The sequence below is a fragment of the Notechis scutatus genome, chromosome 1, assembly GCF_049901735.1.
Source record: "Notechis scutatus isolate UNSWTSFEM ecotype Mainland chromosome 1, rNotScu1.2, whole genome shotgun sequence".
In the NCBI taxonomy this organism is placed as follows: Eukaryota; Metazoa; Chordata; class Lepidosauria; order Squamata; family Elapidae; genus Notechis; species Notechis scutatus.
The window spans coordinates 226,672,829-226,691,184 of NC_142009.1; the positions used below are offsets into that span (position 1 = coordinate 226,672,829).

Sequence of the window (18,356 nt, forward strand, 5' to 3'; positions counted from 1 at the left end):
GATGCAATTTAAAGCGGCAGTGCTAACCTATAAAGCCCTACATGACTTGGTGCAAATGATCTACAGGTCCGCATTCTCCCATTGGAACCAGCCAAATTCTATTTGGAAGAAACCATTGGGAAGGGGGGGTGGCAAGGTTCAGTGCTGCTGCTTTTGAATGACAGTACTGGTCTTTTAGAACAGCCTCCCAGGGGTTACCCAGTTGGCACCCACCCTAAATTGCCTTAGGGCTTTGGAGCCATTATTCCTGTTGGTAACCAGTGTAGGGCTTACAGCATTGGTGTAATCTGTTTCTATTGGCAAATGCCAGCTACCATATGAGCCACTGTACCATGAACCAACTGCAGCTTTCAAGCAGTCTTCATGTACCACATGTTGCAATCGTCTTAATGGCTGCTCACAAAAATGTGAATCAATGTAGTAAGGTCCTTCTATCCCAAGTAGAACAATAGGTGCACCATGACCTATACCTGCTATTTGAGCAGGAGCTGTAAGTTCCAGAAGGATAACCCACACACAAACAAGTTATAGACTTGTTTCCTCAAATATGAAATGCCACTGGAGCAGACAGAGAATCTTGATAAATAGTAACTCTATCTTGCTAGAGGATAAGAGAGGAAAGAAGTCCAACCTCTGTGGCACCCTGCAAGAGAATATCCACCAGGCCAATTTCTCCTTCCCTATTGCTAGTGACTGGAATCAGTCACTGAGGAAGAAGCAGAACCAGTCCAATCCTTAATTCCCATAGGCAATCTAGAAGAAAACTGTGGTCAATTGTATCAAAAGGTCACTGAGAGGTTCACAAGACTGGGTGCACTATCCTCATCCAGGTCCTGACAAAACTAACCCACTAGTGTAATCAACATTGTCTCCATTCGACTGGAGACATTCCACATTTGACTCCCCACCACCGTCAACCTTCCCCTAGAAGTGAAATATGGGGGCCAAATAATGGTCTAACAGCTCTGGATCCACAGCCGGGATGGGCTGTGCCACAGCCTCCTTCAAGGCCAACAACATCATTCCCTCCCACAGTGAGGCATTAGCAATTTCCTGGATTCAGAAAGCTACCTCTTCCCCATTTGTCCAAAGGAGCAAGGAGAGGGGTAGATCTAGTCCATTAGTGACGGAAAATGTTCTAGAGCGGTGGTCGCCAACCTTTTGGACCTCAGGGACCACCAAGCTCATAATTTTAAATCCCGCGGACCAGAGACCCTGGGAAAATCCCCAAAAAAGTCTGCAGGACTTCCCTACCCCATTTTCCTACCAATCGATAGTTCTTTATTTGGGATCGCAGGATACCATCTCCAGCTCCGTTCTCAGGGGGAGAGACAGAGACAGAGACAGACAGAGAGAGAGACTTTTGGCTTTATGCAAGGAAAGCAGCAGAAGCAGCAAAAGTCTTTCTTTGTCTCCTGGGGGAGTTTGGAGGAGAGAAAGAAAGACTTCTGCTGCTTTCCTTGCATGCAGCCAAAAGCAGAAGAAAGAAAGAAGCGGGAAGAAGCAGCCTGGTGGCCAGGCAAGGCCAGACGTGTGGGGCAAGTTCCCCCCCTGTACCCTTTCCCCCCTCCCCTCACTACCTCGTGTTGTTCGCAATGCAAGCGACACAAGCCTTGTGTTTCTGTGGGCCATATGGGTGGCGCAGTCTTGTGTTCCCACACCGCCTGGATTAATTGCTTTGGGGGTGACATTTCTCTGCGGACCACCAAAATTTTCTCGTGGACCACCAGTGGTCCCCAGCCCACTGGTTGATGACCACTGTTCTAGAGAGTACCCTATCCACTTTATCCAAGGTCAAAGGAATTCCATGTGTCTAAGCAAGATGATGATCCCATTCTGTGTCTATGTAATTCATTCTTCTTGCAGGTGAAATGAAAGCAAGAGAGTCTCAAACTTGTCAATCCAGCTTCTCTTTTAGGTTTTGCACCTGAGGGGCTAAGAGGGCTGGTGTTAGTATTGCATTTGATCATAACTCTCATCTCAGCTCTCTTCTAAACAGTGGTGCAGTCCCAAGTTCCAGTAGTGAGATGGGATTACTCCTCCACTGATTGCATTACAGTATACCAAAACTGAGCAGTGACCAAAGTTCTCAAAATATCCCCATGTCAGTCATATTCTGTCCATTGATTAGGATGTGCCATTTCAAGCAGCTGTTTCTAGAGAGAATATGTTTAGGTATGCAAATCAAGGGACCAGACAAGATACTGTTACTAGCCAGCAAGTGGTCACAGGTTGGCTGAACGTTTTCTGCATTCTGCTATTGGCTACGAAAGGCAGAACTGATTGGCTGCCCCGTTCTCTGCGAATCATATAGACTCACCAATGTATAATCAGGTCTGATTATAGCATCGTGATGTCAGCAAATATAGCAACTAAGATAAATCCTTGCTGGGTTTTTAAGCAGAATTAGAAAAGTAGAGAAAATGGAACCGTTAATTTATGTACTCTGGCCTTCTACTCACTTGCAGTTCATTCCTTCTTGTTTTGAATTCCCATAAACTCGATGTCTTGCAGGGTGATTTTTTTTCCTCCCCACAATTTCCTTCTTTCCCTGAAAAAGATGGAATGGGTCTGTCAGCTACAATAATCTGCTATATTTTCTCAGTTACCTTTTTCTCCTATTGCTTTGCTCTGTCTTCATAAACATGTTCAGATAAGTGTGTCGGAAAGCCTGTTTCCATCTTAATATGATGCATTAACCATAGCTGTAGATCTACAGGAAAAACAACAGGGTTGCTTCAGAAAGGCGAAAACGTTATTAGAATTATTTGTGGTCTTACATTAAAATTCATGTAATTGATGAGATTTGCCTATTTAGGCTGATAGATCTCAAAGTTCATGACCAAGTCTCATGTCCCAGCATTATTTGTGAATATGCCTCAAACACATATCAAATGTAGAGTATTGTGGAAATCAGACTGAAATTAGTATTGTAATAAATATTGATGGAGGAAAAAAAAAACATCGGGAACACATCTGATTCTTCGCCTGGTCAGCCTCTGATGGAGATGCTACTGACAGAACAATCAGGAACTATCTGTATTTCAGATTTCCAGCTGTATTTTCTAGTATGCCAGTAGGTAGGTTTAGACATATTTTCCAATTAAGTGCCTGGAAAATATTGTAGCTTATGAGATAGAAGTTTAAGTAGTATTCTTACCCTAAAGGCAAAGCAGCCATTTTTAAATAAAAGCAGCTTCACCGAATCGCATGTTGAGTTGAGAAACTGCAGCAAGAATAGACACATAAATCCTTTGTCTACGTACTACAAGTATTTTCTACTCAAAATTCATCCCTTTTCCAGTTGAATTTACCAGCCCAGGAAAAAATATGCATTCAAACTCAAAATGCTGTCCTCCCAAGACTGCTATTCATTCAAAGAAACCAAAGAAAGCTATTTGTATCAATGCTTTTCCGATAAGCAGAATCCTATCAACTCTTTCTTTCGCACAGAGGAACACTTTAACTGATGGACTGATTTTATGCCATCAAATCAGTGTTGACTTAGCGACCATATAAGTGGATTTTCCCCAGGAGTGGAACATCTGACCACCTTCTCCTCTTTACATTAGTTTTATTTCCCTGCAGGCAGGATATTTATTTCGGCAGTGCTGGCCATGCACGGCTAACCAGTCTACTGTTTTGCATGTTTTGTTTCATCCTGCAGGGTTAAACAGGGAATATTAATATGTGCTACTTTTGGGTTCAGAACATGAAAAAAAAAAAAAACAGGCTGCTTAATGTGTGCTTTTGGCTCATGTTCGCTGGTCTCCTTTTTCTATGTTCATTGCCTTTGCTTCTTTTCTCTGTCCTTCTGCTCTGGTCCTTAACTGTTGTATTTCTCCTTCTGGGAGCTGCTTTTTTATAGAAGGTCTCCACTTGCTGGAACCCAAGAACTATCGTTACCTCAACCAGTCTGGCTGTATAATCAACGAGGACCTGGATGACCAAGAGATGTTCAGCAAAGTTATGGTGGGTTTCTTCCTTGACTTCCCAGGCAAAATTTGGTGGATGGATTTCTCTGCTCCTCCACCCCACCCTGTTTTTTTAAAAAAGAAAAATGTGCCAGTTGCTTCTTTGCATGAAGGCAGGTTGTTTGGGGGGAGCAAAATGCCCACAGGCTAAGAGGGTTTTGCACTCTTGAATGTGGTGCCTGATAATGATGTGCATTGTTTAATGACAATTAGAGTCTATTTAGACTGAAGTAATGTAATTTGAATACAAATCTCATCTTCCCACCAGTATTTTGTCTTTCTGTTTCTTGAATGCCTGCTTTATCATTCTTGTCCCTTTTACTTGGAGGAAATATCTGAGGAAATCATTTAGTCTGCAAATATCTGGATACTATTTTTCAAGGTGGAGAAAGTAAGAGACAAAATAATAAGGCATTTATTATTTATAGAGTGCTTTAAAAGTGAAGTCCTTCCATAGAAGCTAAATAACAATAGTAGGCAATGGATAAGAAACAGGCATACAAAGGGAGGGATCAGGAGGGAATTATCCTAATCAAATGCCTCAAAAAATAAGTGGATCTTATTACAATTACTTTGCAGATCTAAAAACCATTAAGTCTAAATCCTCTACTTAATAAGATGCAGTTATGATCAGTTTCTGTTGTAATTATTATTCCTGTATGTGATTCAGTAAATCTGTAGAAGCTCAAGTATTCATTATCTCCAGAAAAAAAATAAATCAGGAATATTGGAATCCCAAAATGTGAAGCCATACCATTGCTAACACGGTGCTTTTGTTTAAAAAAAAAGAAAATATTAGCTGAGTAAATTGAGATCAGATTGTAATATTTATGTTACAGCATGACAAATATTGATTGTTTGCTGCCTGTGTAACTCAAAAACATTGAGAATAAGTTTCCGTTTAATAAAAATTGGGGAACAACAGGATAAAGTTTTGACAGATATTTTTCCTCCTTTTTCCTTTATTCTACGGATAATTTGAAATGTATTATTCTGGCAGTTTGTTGGCAAGAATTAAAGAATTATTCAAGGAAGCAAGTTGTACATTGACTCTGTTACTACAACAATTTACTATTTGGCCATAAAAACTTGGAAATCAATTGGTACCCCCATGAGCTGCTAATTCCAGGATATTATAACTTACCTTTGCACTTTATAAGAAACATGAAAGTTGTAATAAGAATTTAGGAACATGTGAGTGAGAGCTATGATTTGTTTTGGTATTATTGAAATATTAAGTTTCCATTCCACACAATCGAGAGTTACATTCCTCAAACCTCTTGAAAGTAAATTTCACTACGTGTTGTAGTGCTCCTTCCTACTAAGTGGGTTTGGATATGTAACTTTAATTTATAACATCATTACAGAGAATATAGAGAGAACATCTTTACAGAGGATGTACAGATGTACAGAGAATTTTCTTAATACATTATGGAGAAGATGAGTGTATTAGCATAGCTTTTGAATTATCATCTTAAAACCAGAGTAAGAGCAAGGCAAGCATTCCAAGCAAGGCTTTTATTATGATTCCTCCTTCATGGGATTTGTTTTTCCAGTGCTACTTTGCATAATATTTTTAAACACAATAGTGCCAAGTAACTGGAAGCACTAGTAGCTATCTGTACAGAAACACCTGGCTTCTTGAAAGTATCATAATGATTCTGAATGTGTTTTGAACAGACTGCATTTGAAATCATGGGATTCAGTTCTGAAGAGATCAGAGACGTTTTCAAACTTATATCTGGCATTCTACAACTTGGAAACATTGAGTTCATGACGGCTGGAGGAGCTCAGATTACCACAAAAACTGGTATGTGATGCTTATTGTGAATGAATCCTCACCTGGAATCTGCTCTTCCCTCATAATTTTGATGCATATCAATAATTAAGCAAGTAGACGATGGCAATTGTGGCCATTTTATATTTTTCTGCATTGTTGACAGGTAAATGGATTCCCAGGGATACAGCTATTTTCCAATTTAAAATTTAAAAAAAGAAAATGCAAGTTGGTTTATGAAAGGGTTTATGTATGTATCTTGCCTAACCAATCTGTTATTAAACTTCTCTGTCTTAGTAGATCCATGTTCTCTTTCCATTTAGTTGCTTAACCAATAAAAAAAAGTATTTTAGCACCAAAGTGGAAAATAAGAGCTTGTCTTTTAAAGTATATGTTATAGGGAGCAATTTTCTTCCCTTCTGAAGTGCCAGTTAACTCTGGGTTTTCCACCTTGAGGAACAAGGATCTTTCAATGAAATTTTGGGAAAATAAATATTTCAGAGCTGTTGTCACATACTAATAAAGTCTTCTTAGCATAAGATCTTCACCGCTGTTGCTTAGTTTCCACTTTGAAGAAATTTGTGTAACTTATGCTTACTATCAGAAAAAGAAGTACCATCTCTTATTCTCAGATCTCAATTGTCCTGTCTCCTTAGTGCTGCATAATGTCAGTGAACTGCTTGGCTTGGACACCTTCCAGCTGTCTGAGGTACTTACTCAAAGATCCATGTTTCTACGTGGGGAGGAAATCAGCTCTCCCCTCACCGTGGAACAGGTGAGTTAGTCATTAGCTGCTTTACAGTTCATATTTGCTATGAAGGGAGATTGCCCCTGGATGGCAGCATTCCCATGAGCATTGAGGGATGCCTTGATTTGATGATACATTACTTATTCCCAGAAGAGAAAGATTCCTGGAATATTCTTCGTGCTTCAGGATTTAAGAATAAGCCTGGGTAATAAAGGCAGGTATTAGAATGGAAGAGAGAATGGGTGGATCAGCTTTGTTAACAGAACCATTGCCATGGATATTTATACAATGTAAGCGAGGAAATGTGGGACAATGTTTATGAAAAAATTAATACAGGGATTTTACAGAACTCATTCCTGCAAACTACACTAGTAAAAACTCTTTTCAGAAGATGCAGCCTATTTACATTAGAAGAATTCTGCTTATGTATTGGCTGAGAAACAAGGTGGATATGGTATGGTGTATCTTTCTTTTCACTAGCTTTCCTCTAAAGCAGCGGGACCCCAGTACTGTTGCTTGCTTTCATCTAGAAAGCTGCCTGTTAACACATAGCATGGCAATGTTTGACACAGACCACAGTCTTTTCGCTAGGTTCCGTGAAATGGAGGAGAGAAGTTCAATGGATTTTGTATGTGGTGTAAATTCTAAACAAAGAAAAAAGTACAAAATATTTTATTAGGAAGTCAGAGAATTCTTGTAAGTTTTGAATGAGGATGGAAATCAAGAGCTCCTTGAGTCAAGCTTGACTTCTGGTGGATTTCTAGACACATTCATGTAGTTTGCTTGACAGAAATATGGAAATATTTAATCATTGCCTTCTTCTGGGATATTTTTCATTTTCCCCATCTAGGCACAGTCCAGATAATTCCTACTTGTACTCTACTGAGCTCCTAAAATGGACTAATTGCATTGAAAAGCTAAGGCTCCAAAAATGCCAATGTCTAGCTTTGGTGCTTGTATGGAACATGAATACGAGCAAGAGGGTACCATGCATATAACTCTTCCCATCATTGACTGGTGCAAAAATAGCAAGCTATGGTTCATAACAGTAAGGGTAACCTTTCCGTGCTAATTAGGCTTCCTGCTTCTAAATGCCCCTTTTCTCCCTCCAGGGATAGCAGTCAGCTGTTGTCAAATACCATTTTGGCTGAGAAGGCTGGAGACCTTAGTCAGCTTGCATTGTACTCAAAGCTCATTACCATTCCAAACTTTGACATTTAGAGTATGTTAAGCAGAAGGAGCTAAATACAGTCAGTGAAGGCTTTGACAGAATGCCTATGGATGTGTGTCTTTGCTGCCCCTGCTTGTGTCCCACTGCTGGATATGGAAAGACATGCACTAATCTGAAAGATGTAACTGAGATATGGGATGACTATGCAGTCTGACCACTAGGGTTCCCCTTGTCTGTGTACTTTATTAAGGGAATTGGCAGATTATGTAGCTGTTCCCTGAATTGGCAGATTAGTTGCTGTCCTGACCTGGTCCCCCATATATCTTCAATAATGTTTAGTTAGAAACATGTCAAATAATTTTGCCCAATTCTTCCCTAGCTTTACTTTTATATATTGTACTTTCATCCAATGAATACTTCTATCCAAAGAATTAGAAGGAGTAGAGGAAAGCTCTTAAAGGCATCATGTTTCTTTTTTTTCCATTGTTTAAAAATTAACTTTTAACATTCTATAATGGTATAGTAAGTATACATTGCTTCCAGTGTGGCATTTGACCTCGGAACATTTCTGGTGTGCAGGGGTGGGATTCAAAAATTTTAGCAACCGGTTCTCTGCCTGATTCCTGGTGGCTGTGGACATGGTGGACACGGCCTAGTTGGCCTCTTGCACCATGACGGTGGGGGTGTTTTCACCTTCCCCGGGCTCCAGAGGCTCTCTGGAGGCCAGAAACAGGCCCACTTTTGGAACTTCCGGGAGACCTGTTTTTCGCCCTCCCTGGGCTCCGGAGGCTTTCCTTGAGCCTCCGGGAGGGCGAAAATGGCCTCCCTGGGGCTCTGGAGACCCTCTGGAGACTCTCTGGAGGCTGGAAATAGGCCTGTTTTTGCTCTTCATGAGCCTCTGGGAGGCCCATTTTTCATGTCCATGCACTCCCTGCACTTACCTGTGGGGACTCCTGGGAGGGGAGGGGCTGGCTGGGGCGGGGCTAGCTGGTCACCGGAACTACTAGTTCACCAAACCAGATATAAAATTAACATCCAGTTTGCCCGACCCGGTCTGAACCGGCTGAATCCCATCCCTACTAGTGTGTTTCTTGATTATGGCTTCCTATGAAAAGGTGGGGTCCTTTAGGTTTCTGGGACAAAAATTATGGATATCTTTGGCCTCTTTCAAACACAAAGACTATAGTGATGAGGTGTTTGAGCTATCTAGAACTCAGTTTTCACTATGATAAGTGATAAAATGTCTTCCTCTCTATTTGCTCCTAGGCTACTGACTCCAGAGACTCTCTTGCCATGGCTCTTTATTCACAGTGCTTCTCATGGATCATTGGAAAAATTAACTCAAAGATCAAAGGGAAAGAAAATTTTAAATCTGTGGGAATCTTGGATATCTTTGGTTTTGAGAATTTCCAGGTCAGAAATTAAGCTGTTGTAGATTGTAGCATGGACAAAGATAATGCATGTTAAAAAAACTAAGGTGATATCTGAAGATAGGATGAGATGGGATGGGATGGTGGAAGTGACACAGAGAGGATGATCAGCAAGATAAGGTCCTCAAGAAAGTTGTGAAACTTGGATAATGAGGAAGTTTTTTTGGTCTATGACTGTATAAATTGTGGGATGCATTATGAGAGTGATTCACAAGGGCATGAAGATTTATTACATACTTCCTATAGATATGTCGGGACTACAAATGCCAGTTGTCACTAATATAGCAATAGTTACATGATTGCTTGTGCTTAATAGGTGTTGAAATCCCAATAAATCTGAAAGACAGAAAGTTATTATAGTCTGTTATAATAGAAGTCTCTCCTTGGGTATATGAACATGTTGTCTTAAACACACATAGGAGTATGGTTTTTGTTTTTGTTTTGTTTTCCTCAAGACCAGGAATGTCAAACTCAATTTCATCAGGGTTGTGTTTGATCTTGGGGGATCAGGGTGGGTATGACCAGAGTGGGCATGGCTAGCTCAACGTCAATTGTTTGGTGGTGCCTGTGGTGGCCCGAGCGCTCTTCCAGCGAAACAGGCTCCACAGCCCTCACAAGCTCTGTTTTTGGCTGCAATGGCTTCCTGCAACCATCTGCCAGCAAAAACGGACCAGGCCTCTCAAGTTCCATTTTCACTGGCAGAGGCACTGCGGGCCAGTCCTTTTGTTTCCAGGGCAGCTCCGTGGGCCAGATCTAAGCACCCCGCGGACCAGTTTGACACCCCTTCTCAAGACTTACTACACCTTTTGTTTTCTATCTTACTTTCTATGTTTTGTGAAGTTTTGTGCCAACCCTTGCATCAATTGACATTCTAGGGCATAGGCTGATGATAAGCACATCCACCAGAACCCATCCTTGTTTCCCCAGTTCTTCACAGTCTCTGAGGGAAATAGGATTTTCCCCAGATCAAGATGAAAGAAATTAATTATTGGTTTCTTTTGACATGGACAGGTAAATCGTTTTGAACAGTTTAACATTAACTATGCAAATGAGAAGCTCCAAGAATACTTCAACAAGCACATCTTCTCCCTGGAGCAGCTTGAGTACAACAGGTACAAAAATGAGACTATCGAACAGTGGGGATATCTCTTATTTTCATTTCTCGTTCTGGCGATTAGAAGAAGCCTTGCTTTTGGCTAAAGGATGAGAAAGCGGCTTAAAGGAGGAAGAACGTTTGGTCACATACATTCTACCATGTGAAAGAGTATTAAGGAAATGGTACAGTATTATCCTTTTCTCCACTGGCTGGAAATTTTACATATATCAATGCTCCTTTTTAGTTTAAGGGTGGTACATTTATTCCTTTCTTCATTTTTCTCTTTCTTCTGTAACTGCAATGATTTGTGTTTTTTAACTATTCTCTGCAAACGAGTGCTTAATTGGCTTTGTATTTTTCTTTGACAGAGAGGGAATCATCTGGGAAGCCATTGATTGGATGGATAATGCAGAATGCTTAGATCTTATTGAGAAGGTAGGTCCTTCATGCTGAAGGGATTGGGGGAAGTAGGGATGGAAGGACCTTTACTCCTTTATGTCTAATTACGCTTGAACCTTGAACTGGAATAAAAGGACACATTTCTGTTAAGGACATCCACAAGTCACAAGATTTAGTTTGGATTCTAAATTCATAATTTATAAGATGGTCCACTTCAACTGAGATTCGTTGGGAGTTGACCAAATCAACTTGAACCACTTTACTAATTTTTTTTTAAAAGAGGTCAACCCAAGAGCCATGGTGGCACAGTGGCTAGAATGCAGTATTACAGGCTAACTCTGCCCACTGCCAGGAGTTCAATCCTGACTGACTGAAGGTTGACTCAACCTTCTATCCTTCTGAAGTCAGTAAAATGGGGACCCAGATTGTTGGGGGCAATATGCTGACTCTGTAAACTGATTACAGAGGGTTGTAAAGCACTATGAAGAGGTATGTCTAAGTGCTAGTTTTATTGTTACAATTATTTTAATTCTTTAATGAAACCAAAATAGCAAGTAATACTAAGCCTTGTAAGAGGATAATGCTTGCCAAATTGAAAAAAAAAATCTGGGAAGTGAAATGATTAATGCACTAATCACCTCCTGCTTTGCCTACTGTAACATGCTGTAAATGGGGCTAACCCTGGAAGCTACAATTGGTCCGGAATGCACTTGTGGAGGCAGTTATGGATATTCCTCATTTTGCCCACATAATATTTTTGCTTTGGAAGCTGTGTTGTTTACCCAAGGTATTCCAGGTGCAATTCAAGTGTTGGTTGTCGTCTATAAAGCCTGACATGACTTATAGCCTGCTTAACTATAGGATTAACTTTCCCCTATTCTTTCTGGTCAGTTGATAAGGTTTGACAGAGTTTGTAAGCTCCAAATACTACCTATAAGGCATTATTACCTTATGAAACCTAGGAGACACACCTTCTCTTTAGATGCACCTGCTCTGTAGAATATGATTTCCTTTTACATTTAAATGGCCCCAACTTTTGGGGTTTATATAAAGTTGCAAAACTTGGCTCTTCCAACAAGTCTGGGGTAAGATGTAATGATTTATTCCCTGGTGGCTATCATGATAATTTAATGGGAAAAAATGATTTGGTGAATAGTGAAAATGTAGTTTCCCCTGTCAAATATTTATAAAAGCAGATGAATTTGAAATATATTTGTAATTCCAGATTGTTTTTTTGTTTTGTTTTTCTGTGCGCTTTTTTCAGTTATACTGCTTTTCCCCTTTTCCCCCCTTGTTCTTAAAATGGAACAAGCACCACAAGGAAATGTTTAAGTTCAACTGAAAGGATTAGAAATGCCAATACTTAAAGCAATTAAGTTGCATTTGTATACTTATGGCAAAACAGCAGAAAACAGAAAACAATAAGCTCTCACATATTCTCTCCCTGCCCCTCCTCTCTTTCACACATACACCCTCATACAAGACTCGGGAGATTGGGGGCATCTTGTCTAAGAGTCTAAGCGATAACTGTATTCCAAAGGCTTATTTGGCCTTTGAGTGGCATGCCATAGGCCAAAAAAAAGAGAACTACTTTGGTGCAGTGGTTAAGGTGCTAGGCTAAAATTTCAGATAGAGATTTGGAGAATATTCGTAGCTCAGGTTGTAGGTTTGGCAGGGATCCGAAGACCTAGAATTTGAGTTCTAGGCCTTCCTTAACATGAAAGCTGGTTGGTTGACTTTGTGCCAGTGACTCTCTTAGCTCAACCCTCAAAGAGTTGCTGTGGAGAGTTGCTGTAGAGCTGAAAATAGGCAGTAATATTAAGTATGTTCACTGATATATGTGTGTGTGTGTGTAGGTCTAGGTGTGTTCCCTTAATCTTCCCATGTAAGATTAAGAGTATCTTGGCGATGTTTCGACGAGGTCCCACTTGCCATCCTCAGGCTGGTGCTTTCAGCTTCATGCCAGTGCAAGCAGTGTGTGATCGGAGCTGCCGTCTCTCTATAAATACTGCTGGTGGGGGCTGGTGGGCTAGTTGGCTGCACTGCTGCCTCTTGATTGGTCGATGTAGTTGATCTTGGTATAATGGGCTGTGTGATGGCCTTGTGAGTTTTGTTGTGGAGATATCCTGGATCTTGTGCTATAATCTCCTGGGTTGTTTGTTTTGTAGTTATCTTTTTTCCATTAGCCTCTCATGTTTTCACGGCTTGGGTAATGGGTTGTGTGATGGGCTTGCGAGTTCTTTTGTTGTGGTATCCTGGGTCCTGCGTTGTAATCTCCTGGGTTGTTTGTGTTTTGATCTCTTTTCCATTAGCCTCCTGTGTAGTAACGGCTTGGGTAATGGGTTGTGTGATGATCTTGTGAGACTTATTGCTGTGGTATCCTTGGTCTTGTGCTGTGATATCCTGGGTCATTTGCTGTGTTGCAACTTCTTGAGTTCTTGTGGTATAATTTCCTGAGTTTTCTGATGTGATATCCTGAGTGGGTGGCAGTGATGTAGCATTCTGGGTTTTAGTCTGGCTTTGAGTTTGGGATCTTGGTCTGTGTTCTTGGCGTGTGTCAGCTTGTTTTGTTTTGGGGTCGGGGGGTGCGACAGCTGGCGAGGCAGCCGTGGTCTGTTTTCTGGATGGTGGTTGTCCTTCGTTTATAGGATGGGCTTGGGCCTGGGTCTGATGAGGGGGATTGGCGGTGGTGTCCCGTGTTGTTTCGGGTCTGGTGTTGGTTTTCATGGCTGGGACTCGTTTGTTGTCCTTCGTTTATAGGATATATATATATATGGAAAGAAGAAGAGGAGGCCTAAAGTAACCAAATTAAATTTAGAAGCTGATCGAGTTACTAAGAGAGGTGGGCATGCAAAAGGATTGCCTTTAGATAACAGCAGCTTGGAAATCATTAGTAAAAAAAGGTTTGCGAAAACTTTGCTTACTCATTTTTGCTCTTCAGATTTGGAACGATCATTTGGGCATATTTTGAATAAAGACTTTCATTTGCAGGCACCTTTCCTATCTCTCAACAAAGGTAGCAAAAATATTTTCTTCTTTGAAAAAGAAAAGTAAAAAAACTAAGCAGAGGAGAAGTGTGGGGATGGTTTCAAAATGGTGCTTGGGATATCAACTTTTTGGAATTCCAGCATTGATTAAATGCAGTTGTGCAAATGTTCACAACTGAGCATTTAGGAGAGGGAATGGAACAAGAGAGAAGTTTCAAATGCTTATGTCAGTCGAGTGCTCAAATCTATAAATGAAAGTACATTTCGGGATTTGCTGTTCAGTTTTGGGTGTTTCTGCCAAAGCGAAACGTCCCCATTAAGAAAAAACACAAAGAGAAAATACACAAATTGATGACAGAAGGATTATGAGATTGTCTGAATGCTCCATTAAATAACCATAATGAGCATTGCACATTGAAGCATCAATCAAATCTTTATAAAAGACTGGAAACTCTTTATAGACTTTTTTGCTGAAAATGTATGAAAATGAAGTGGTGATTTCAGGATTTATTGATTCAAAAGATCTTTATATGGGAAGAAGGGAATAATGATCTGTAATTTAGAAGGGTGAAGATGGTAATTATTCTATTTGTAACTGCCACAAAGAAATTTGGAAGTAACTTCTATAGGTATTTTTTCTTCTTTTGTTACCTTTCACTTTTTATTTTACTTTCTTTACTACCTTTCATTTTCTGTTTCTGTAGTTTTTTTAAAAAATATTTAAATAAAATCTTATAATGAAATTTCATTTTAAAAAAGAAACAAAAAACCATTTGAACCAACCTGGATAAACCTTGGATTGTTATATTCTTATGGCTACTCCTCACTCCCAGCATGGTAAGAATGCTTGGTCAAGTGAAACACAGTTGTGAAAATAATGGTTTTTAGCCAATTCTAAACTCTTCTAGAATTAAGATTTGACTACAGTACCCAGAATAATCCATTCTAGTGTATCTACCCTGTCTTTCTAAAGCTGTAGTTCCCATTTGGCTTAGCAACCCACTATGCTGTTTGTGGCAAAGGGTCTACCTTTCTCCTTGTAATATGTTTGCAGAAACTTGGCTTGCTGGCGTTAGTTAACGAGGAAAGTAGATTCCCCAAAGGCACAGACAGCACCCTCTTGGAAAAACTGCACAACCAGCATGGGGTAAGTAGGCGCATACACATCACTGCATTTCAGTTGCTTAATTTAAGCTCGGCCATTTTAAGAACTGAGATAAGGGAGAGAGGGAGGGAGGGAGGGAGGAAAGAAGGAAGGAAGGATCAAACCAGAGTTTCTTGAAAGGTAAGGTTTAATAGAAAGGCAACCCAAATTCTCTTGGCCATCTATCAAGCTGCAAATGAGATGAACAAAAGAAGATAAATATTAAGGAGGAAACATTTATTTAACTGCATTGGACTCATTCAGAGCTATAAAACTTAAAAACCAGATATGGAATTGGCCTTGGGGAAAAACTTGTCACTAGAATTATCTCTATGACTGGCATCAGCAAGTAGCATGTCCTCTGCATTTTGGAGCTGCTTACTCTTTATAAATAGCTAAAACTTAGAGGGCATTGCACTAATATAACCTTGATATTATAATGTATATTGAACAGGAACCAGTTCTGTATCTTCATTCCATGTGCCTGCTAATCAAAGAAGAGATAGGAAGATCAAGCCAGGCCAGGAAAGTTATTTTGGACACCTTCTAAAGGGACATTTGATTGTTTGTAGTGGGGGCCCAGTTGCTCTTCCTCCCCCAAAGGCTGCCCCACTGATAATATGTGGATCTGCAGACTTTCACTGATCTTGTTTCATTAGAAAAAACGAAAGTCAGGCAAAAAGCTCCAACTCAGAGCAGTTGCCATGGAGGAGATAAAAGTATTCTGAAAGGTATAGTCTCAAAGTTCAGAAAATGACACTCATACTGTAATTAATGGAAAGAGAAACCCTCCAGGTATGTAATATACTTAATTTCAACGTTTTAAACTTTCTTCCCTTTCAACTTGGCTGTTTTTGGCTTCATTCATCATCAGAACTATATGGATTTTTTAACAGGGTGCAGGGAAAGAAATCAAGCAGAACCTGAAATTCACATTTAATCTTTTCTGTTTTCCTTGGCTGGAATTCTACACTAGCTCTGTCATATGATAAAAAGGTTGCTCAGGCGATAAAGCTCAATTAGCTCTCTTCAGAGCAAAGCAAACAGAGCTCTCTCTTAAGCAAATGACCCTGAGAAATGAAAAGCAGCTAAGATGCAGTGGGTGGAAGTTAAAATGAGGTTAATAATTCAGGCAAGGATAGATTTCCTTGTTCAGTTTATTTTATTAAAGGTAAAACTTAAAAGAAATGAAGTGGACTTTACGGGGTACATGTTCTGAAGAATCCAGGAGGGAATGCATATCCAGTTAGATGGAAAATGGACAAACAGTTTATAGGGAAACAAGCATTTATCTAGGATCTGCTGGCTGGGGAATTCTGGGAATTGAAATCCACATATCTTAAAATTGAAATTGAAATCCACATATCTAAAAATTCTCAGGTTGAGAAACACTGATCTAGAAAGTTCCATCCTGCCTCCTCAGAATGTGAATTCTGCTCACAGAGACCTTTGCCATGTTTCTTCTTTCAATGATCTATTTTTGGCTAAATTGTCATGGTAACTAGAGGCAATCTCCTTAAGTTAAATGACATATCCCGCGCCTAGACAAGTGGCCCTGCACCATTTCTGCAGCGTGCGGTTGTTTGCAGGTTGTGGTATTACGAAGTTTCTGGCTGGAAATGTTACTTCAGGTGCATCTGTGATAACAAATGTACTTCCCTCACTTCTGTTTCAGAACAACCAGTATTACATGAAGCCCCGAGTGACAGATTTCCATTTCGGGATCCAGCATTATGCTGGAGAAGTAGGTACATTTTAGCTTTATAACTGAGAGGAAGCTGGCAGGATTCAAGAGCTTTTGAACAATAAGGCCTTAGCCTGCAATCTGCAATTCAAAGTAGGCATTTTTATGGTTGCAGCGGGCAAAAGGCCAGAGTGCCTCGGATTTCTTTAATTTGAACAAATAATAGGCTTATTGAGGGCTAGAGTGCATATTAGAATTGCTGTGGCTTAGAAGCTCTTACACACTATCGTGTTCGGGGCTTATATGCCCTTTATATCCTCTTTAACTGTTGAAGGTGACATACAGTCCAGCAACGTGCCAACTATGCTCCCTGTTTTGAGGCTGTGTAATCTGGGCAGCTCTTCCTGATCTGGCACCTGCGCTGAACTAGAGGATCATGGGAATCAAAGTCCAATAGATCTGGATGGCAGCAGGTTGGGGAACATAGGCGTAATGAGTACTTCAAGCCACAAGTTCTTTGTTCTGGAAGAAGAGGTTTTGGGGCAACTGGGCAGGATCTTTGATGAGGTTTTAGTCATTACTGCCTGAAAATAGGCCATGGTCAATACAGGGCAGCTTGTCAAACAATTAGTGAGCTATTATGGGACTGATTTATCAGCAAATGTTTATTTTATTTTTCCTTTGAGGAAGCATTGTGGCACACAGCTTCTTCCCTACCTATCCCCACATTTATTTCCCCCTTATAACAACTGACTGAGGTGGGCTGGAGTAAGAAGTAACAAGTGGTTCAGAGTACCACGGTGAGCCTAATGGCTGGGCTGGAGTTTGAATCTAGGTCTTCTGAGTCCCAATCCAGCATTCTGTTCACAGCACTGGGTTGGTTCGGCTATTTTGCAGCTGAATGAGAGTAAAAAGATCTCCATTTGGCCCAATAGTATTTTTGGACAGCTACATGAATTGTGCAGCATTTTTTTTCTCACCTTGTGTATCTGTTAAAAAAAAAAAAAAAAGAGGAAGTGGGGGAGGAAGGACTCCATGCATGGCAAATTTGGTTATTTGTGTCTAACATTGTTACCTATAGGTCCTCTATGACGTGAGAGGCTTTCTGGAAAAAAACAGAGATACCTTTCGAGATGACATTTTAAACATGCTGAAGGATAGCAGGTAAAGAAGCTAGAGCCATTCCCAGTGAAGCAGAATTAAGTTGCTAATGCTAAGGAGGGGGAGTAATATATATATGTATGGCCTTCAGCTTTGTTCGGGTATTTTCCCACGTCATTATAGTTGTGCTTTTAAAGTTGTTGCAACGTTTCGGCAGAATCTCATCTGCCATCATCAGGCTTCTGTATACATACACACATATACATACACACATATACATACACACATATACATATACATACGTGCATACATTTATTATTTTTTGCATAGGGAGAGCTACTCCTTGAGTGCTCAGTAAAGTAGCTCCAAAGATGGGATGTGGGCACAGGTTTTGAATAGTCACTTGGGCCATTTAGTAGGCTGGGTACTTTGAACCTCTTCATAGCTACTGGAGGGTTACCTCTCCTAATGGCTGGTCAGAGGTCTCTGCTTTGTCTTGGTGCTTGTCTGCCCTTAAGTTCTAGTGCTTCACAAAGACATTCTTGATTTGCGTATTATCACTAGGGAAGAATGATCCATTCCCTGGTTTAAGACAGCAGAAGCAGCAGCACGCGATCTCCTGTTTTAGAATAACTTCCACGGCGTCCCTTTCTTTCTCTTACATTTCTCTTTCCACACAGGCTGGATTTCATCTATGACCTCTTTGAAAGAGTTGCTAGCTGCAACAGTGAAGACACTCTGAAGTTGGGAACTCAGAGACGCAGGCCAACTGTCAGCTCCCAGTTTAGGGTAGGAGAAGGAGGCTCATGAATGTGCATGTGAAAACGCCAGCAGAAACATCTCTG

At 40.4% G+C, this 18,356-nt stretch overlaps 1 protein-coding gene across 4 annotated transcripts in view; it reads left to right on the top strand.

The window, feature by feature from the left end:
• LOC113410701 (unconventional myosin-X-like) overlaps positions 1-18,356 on the top strand; it is a 57,411-nt gene that overhangs the window by 130 nt on the left and 38,925 nt on the right. For 2 of the 4 annotated variants that reach the window (XM_087950441.1, XM_087950440.1), the window contains exons 2-11: positions 3,869-3,972; positions 5,655-5,784; positions 6,408-6,526; positions 8,937-9,083; positions 10,112-10,212; positions 10,565-10,631; positions 14,637-14,729; positions 16,402-16,470; positions 17,492-17,574; positions 18,192-18,300. In XM_087950441.1, the coding sequence (XP_087806567.1) occupies positions 3,955-3,972; positions 5,655-5,784; positions 6,408-6,526; positions 8,937-9,083; positions 10,112-10,212; positions 10,565-10,631; positions 14,637-14,729; positions 16,402-16,470; positions 17,492-17,574; positions 18,192-18,300 (936 nt within the window). In that variant the 5' untranslated portion in view covers positions 3,869-3,954. Of the gene's footprint in view, positions 1-3,727; positions 3,973-5,654; positions 5,785-6,407; positions 6,527-8,936; positions 9,084-10,111; positions 10,213-10,564; positions 10,632-14,636; positions 14,730-16,401; positions 16,471-17,491; positions 17,575-18,191; positions 18,301-18,356 lie in introns of those variants that run through there. The other 2 variants (XM_087950438.1, XM_087950439.1) reach the window with 2 other exon arrangements.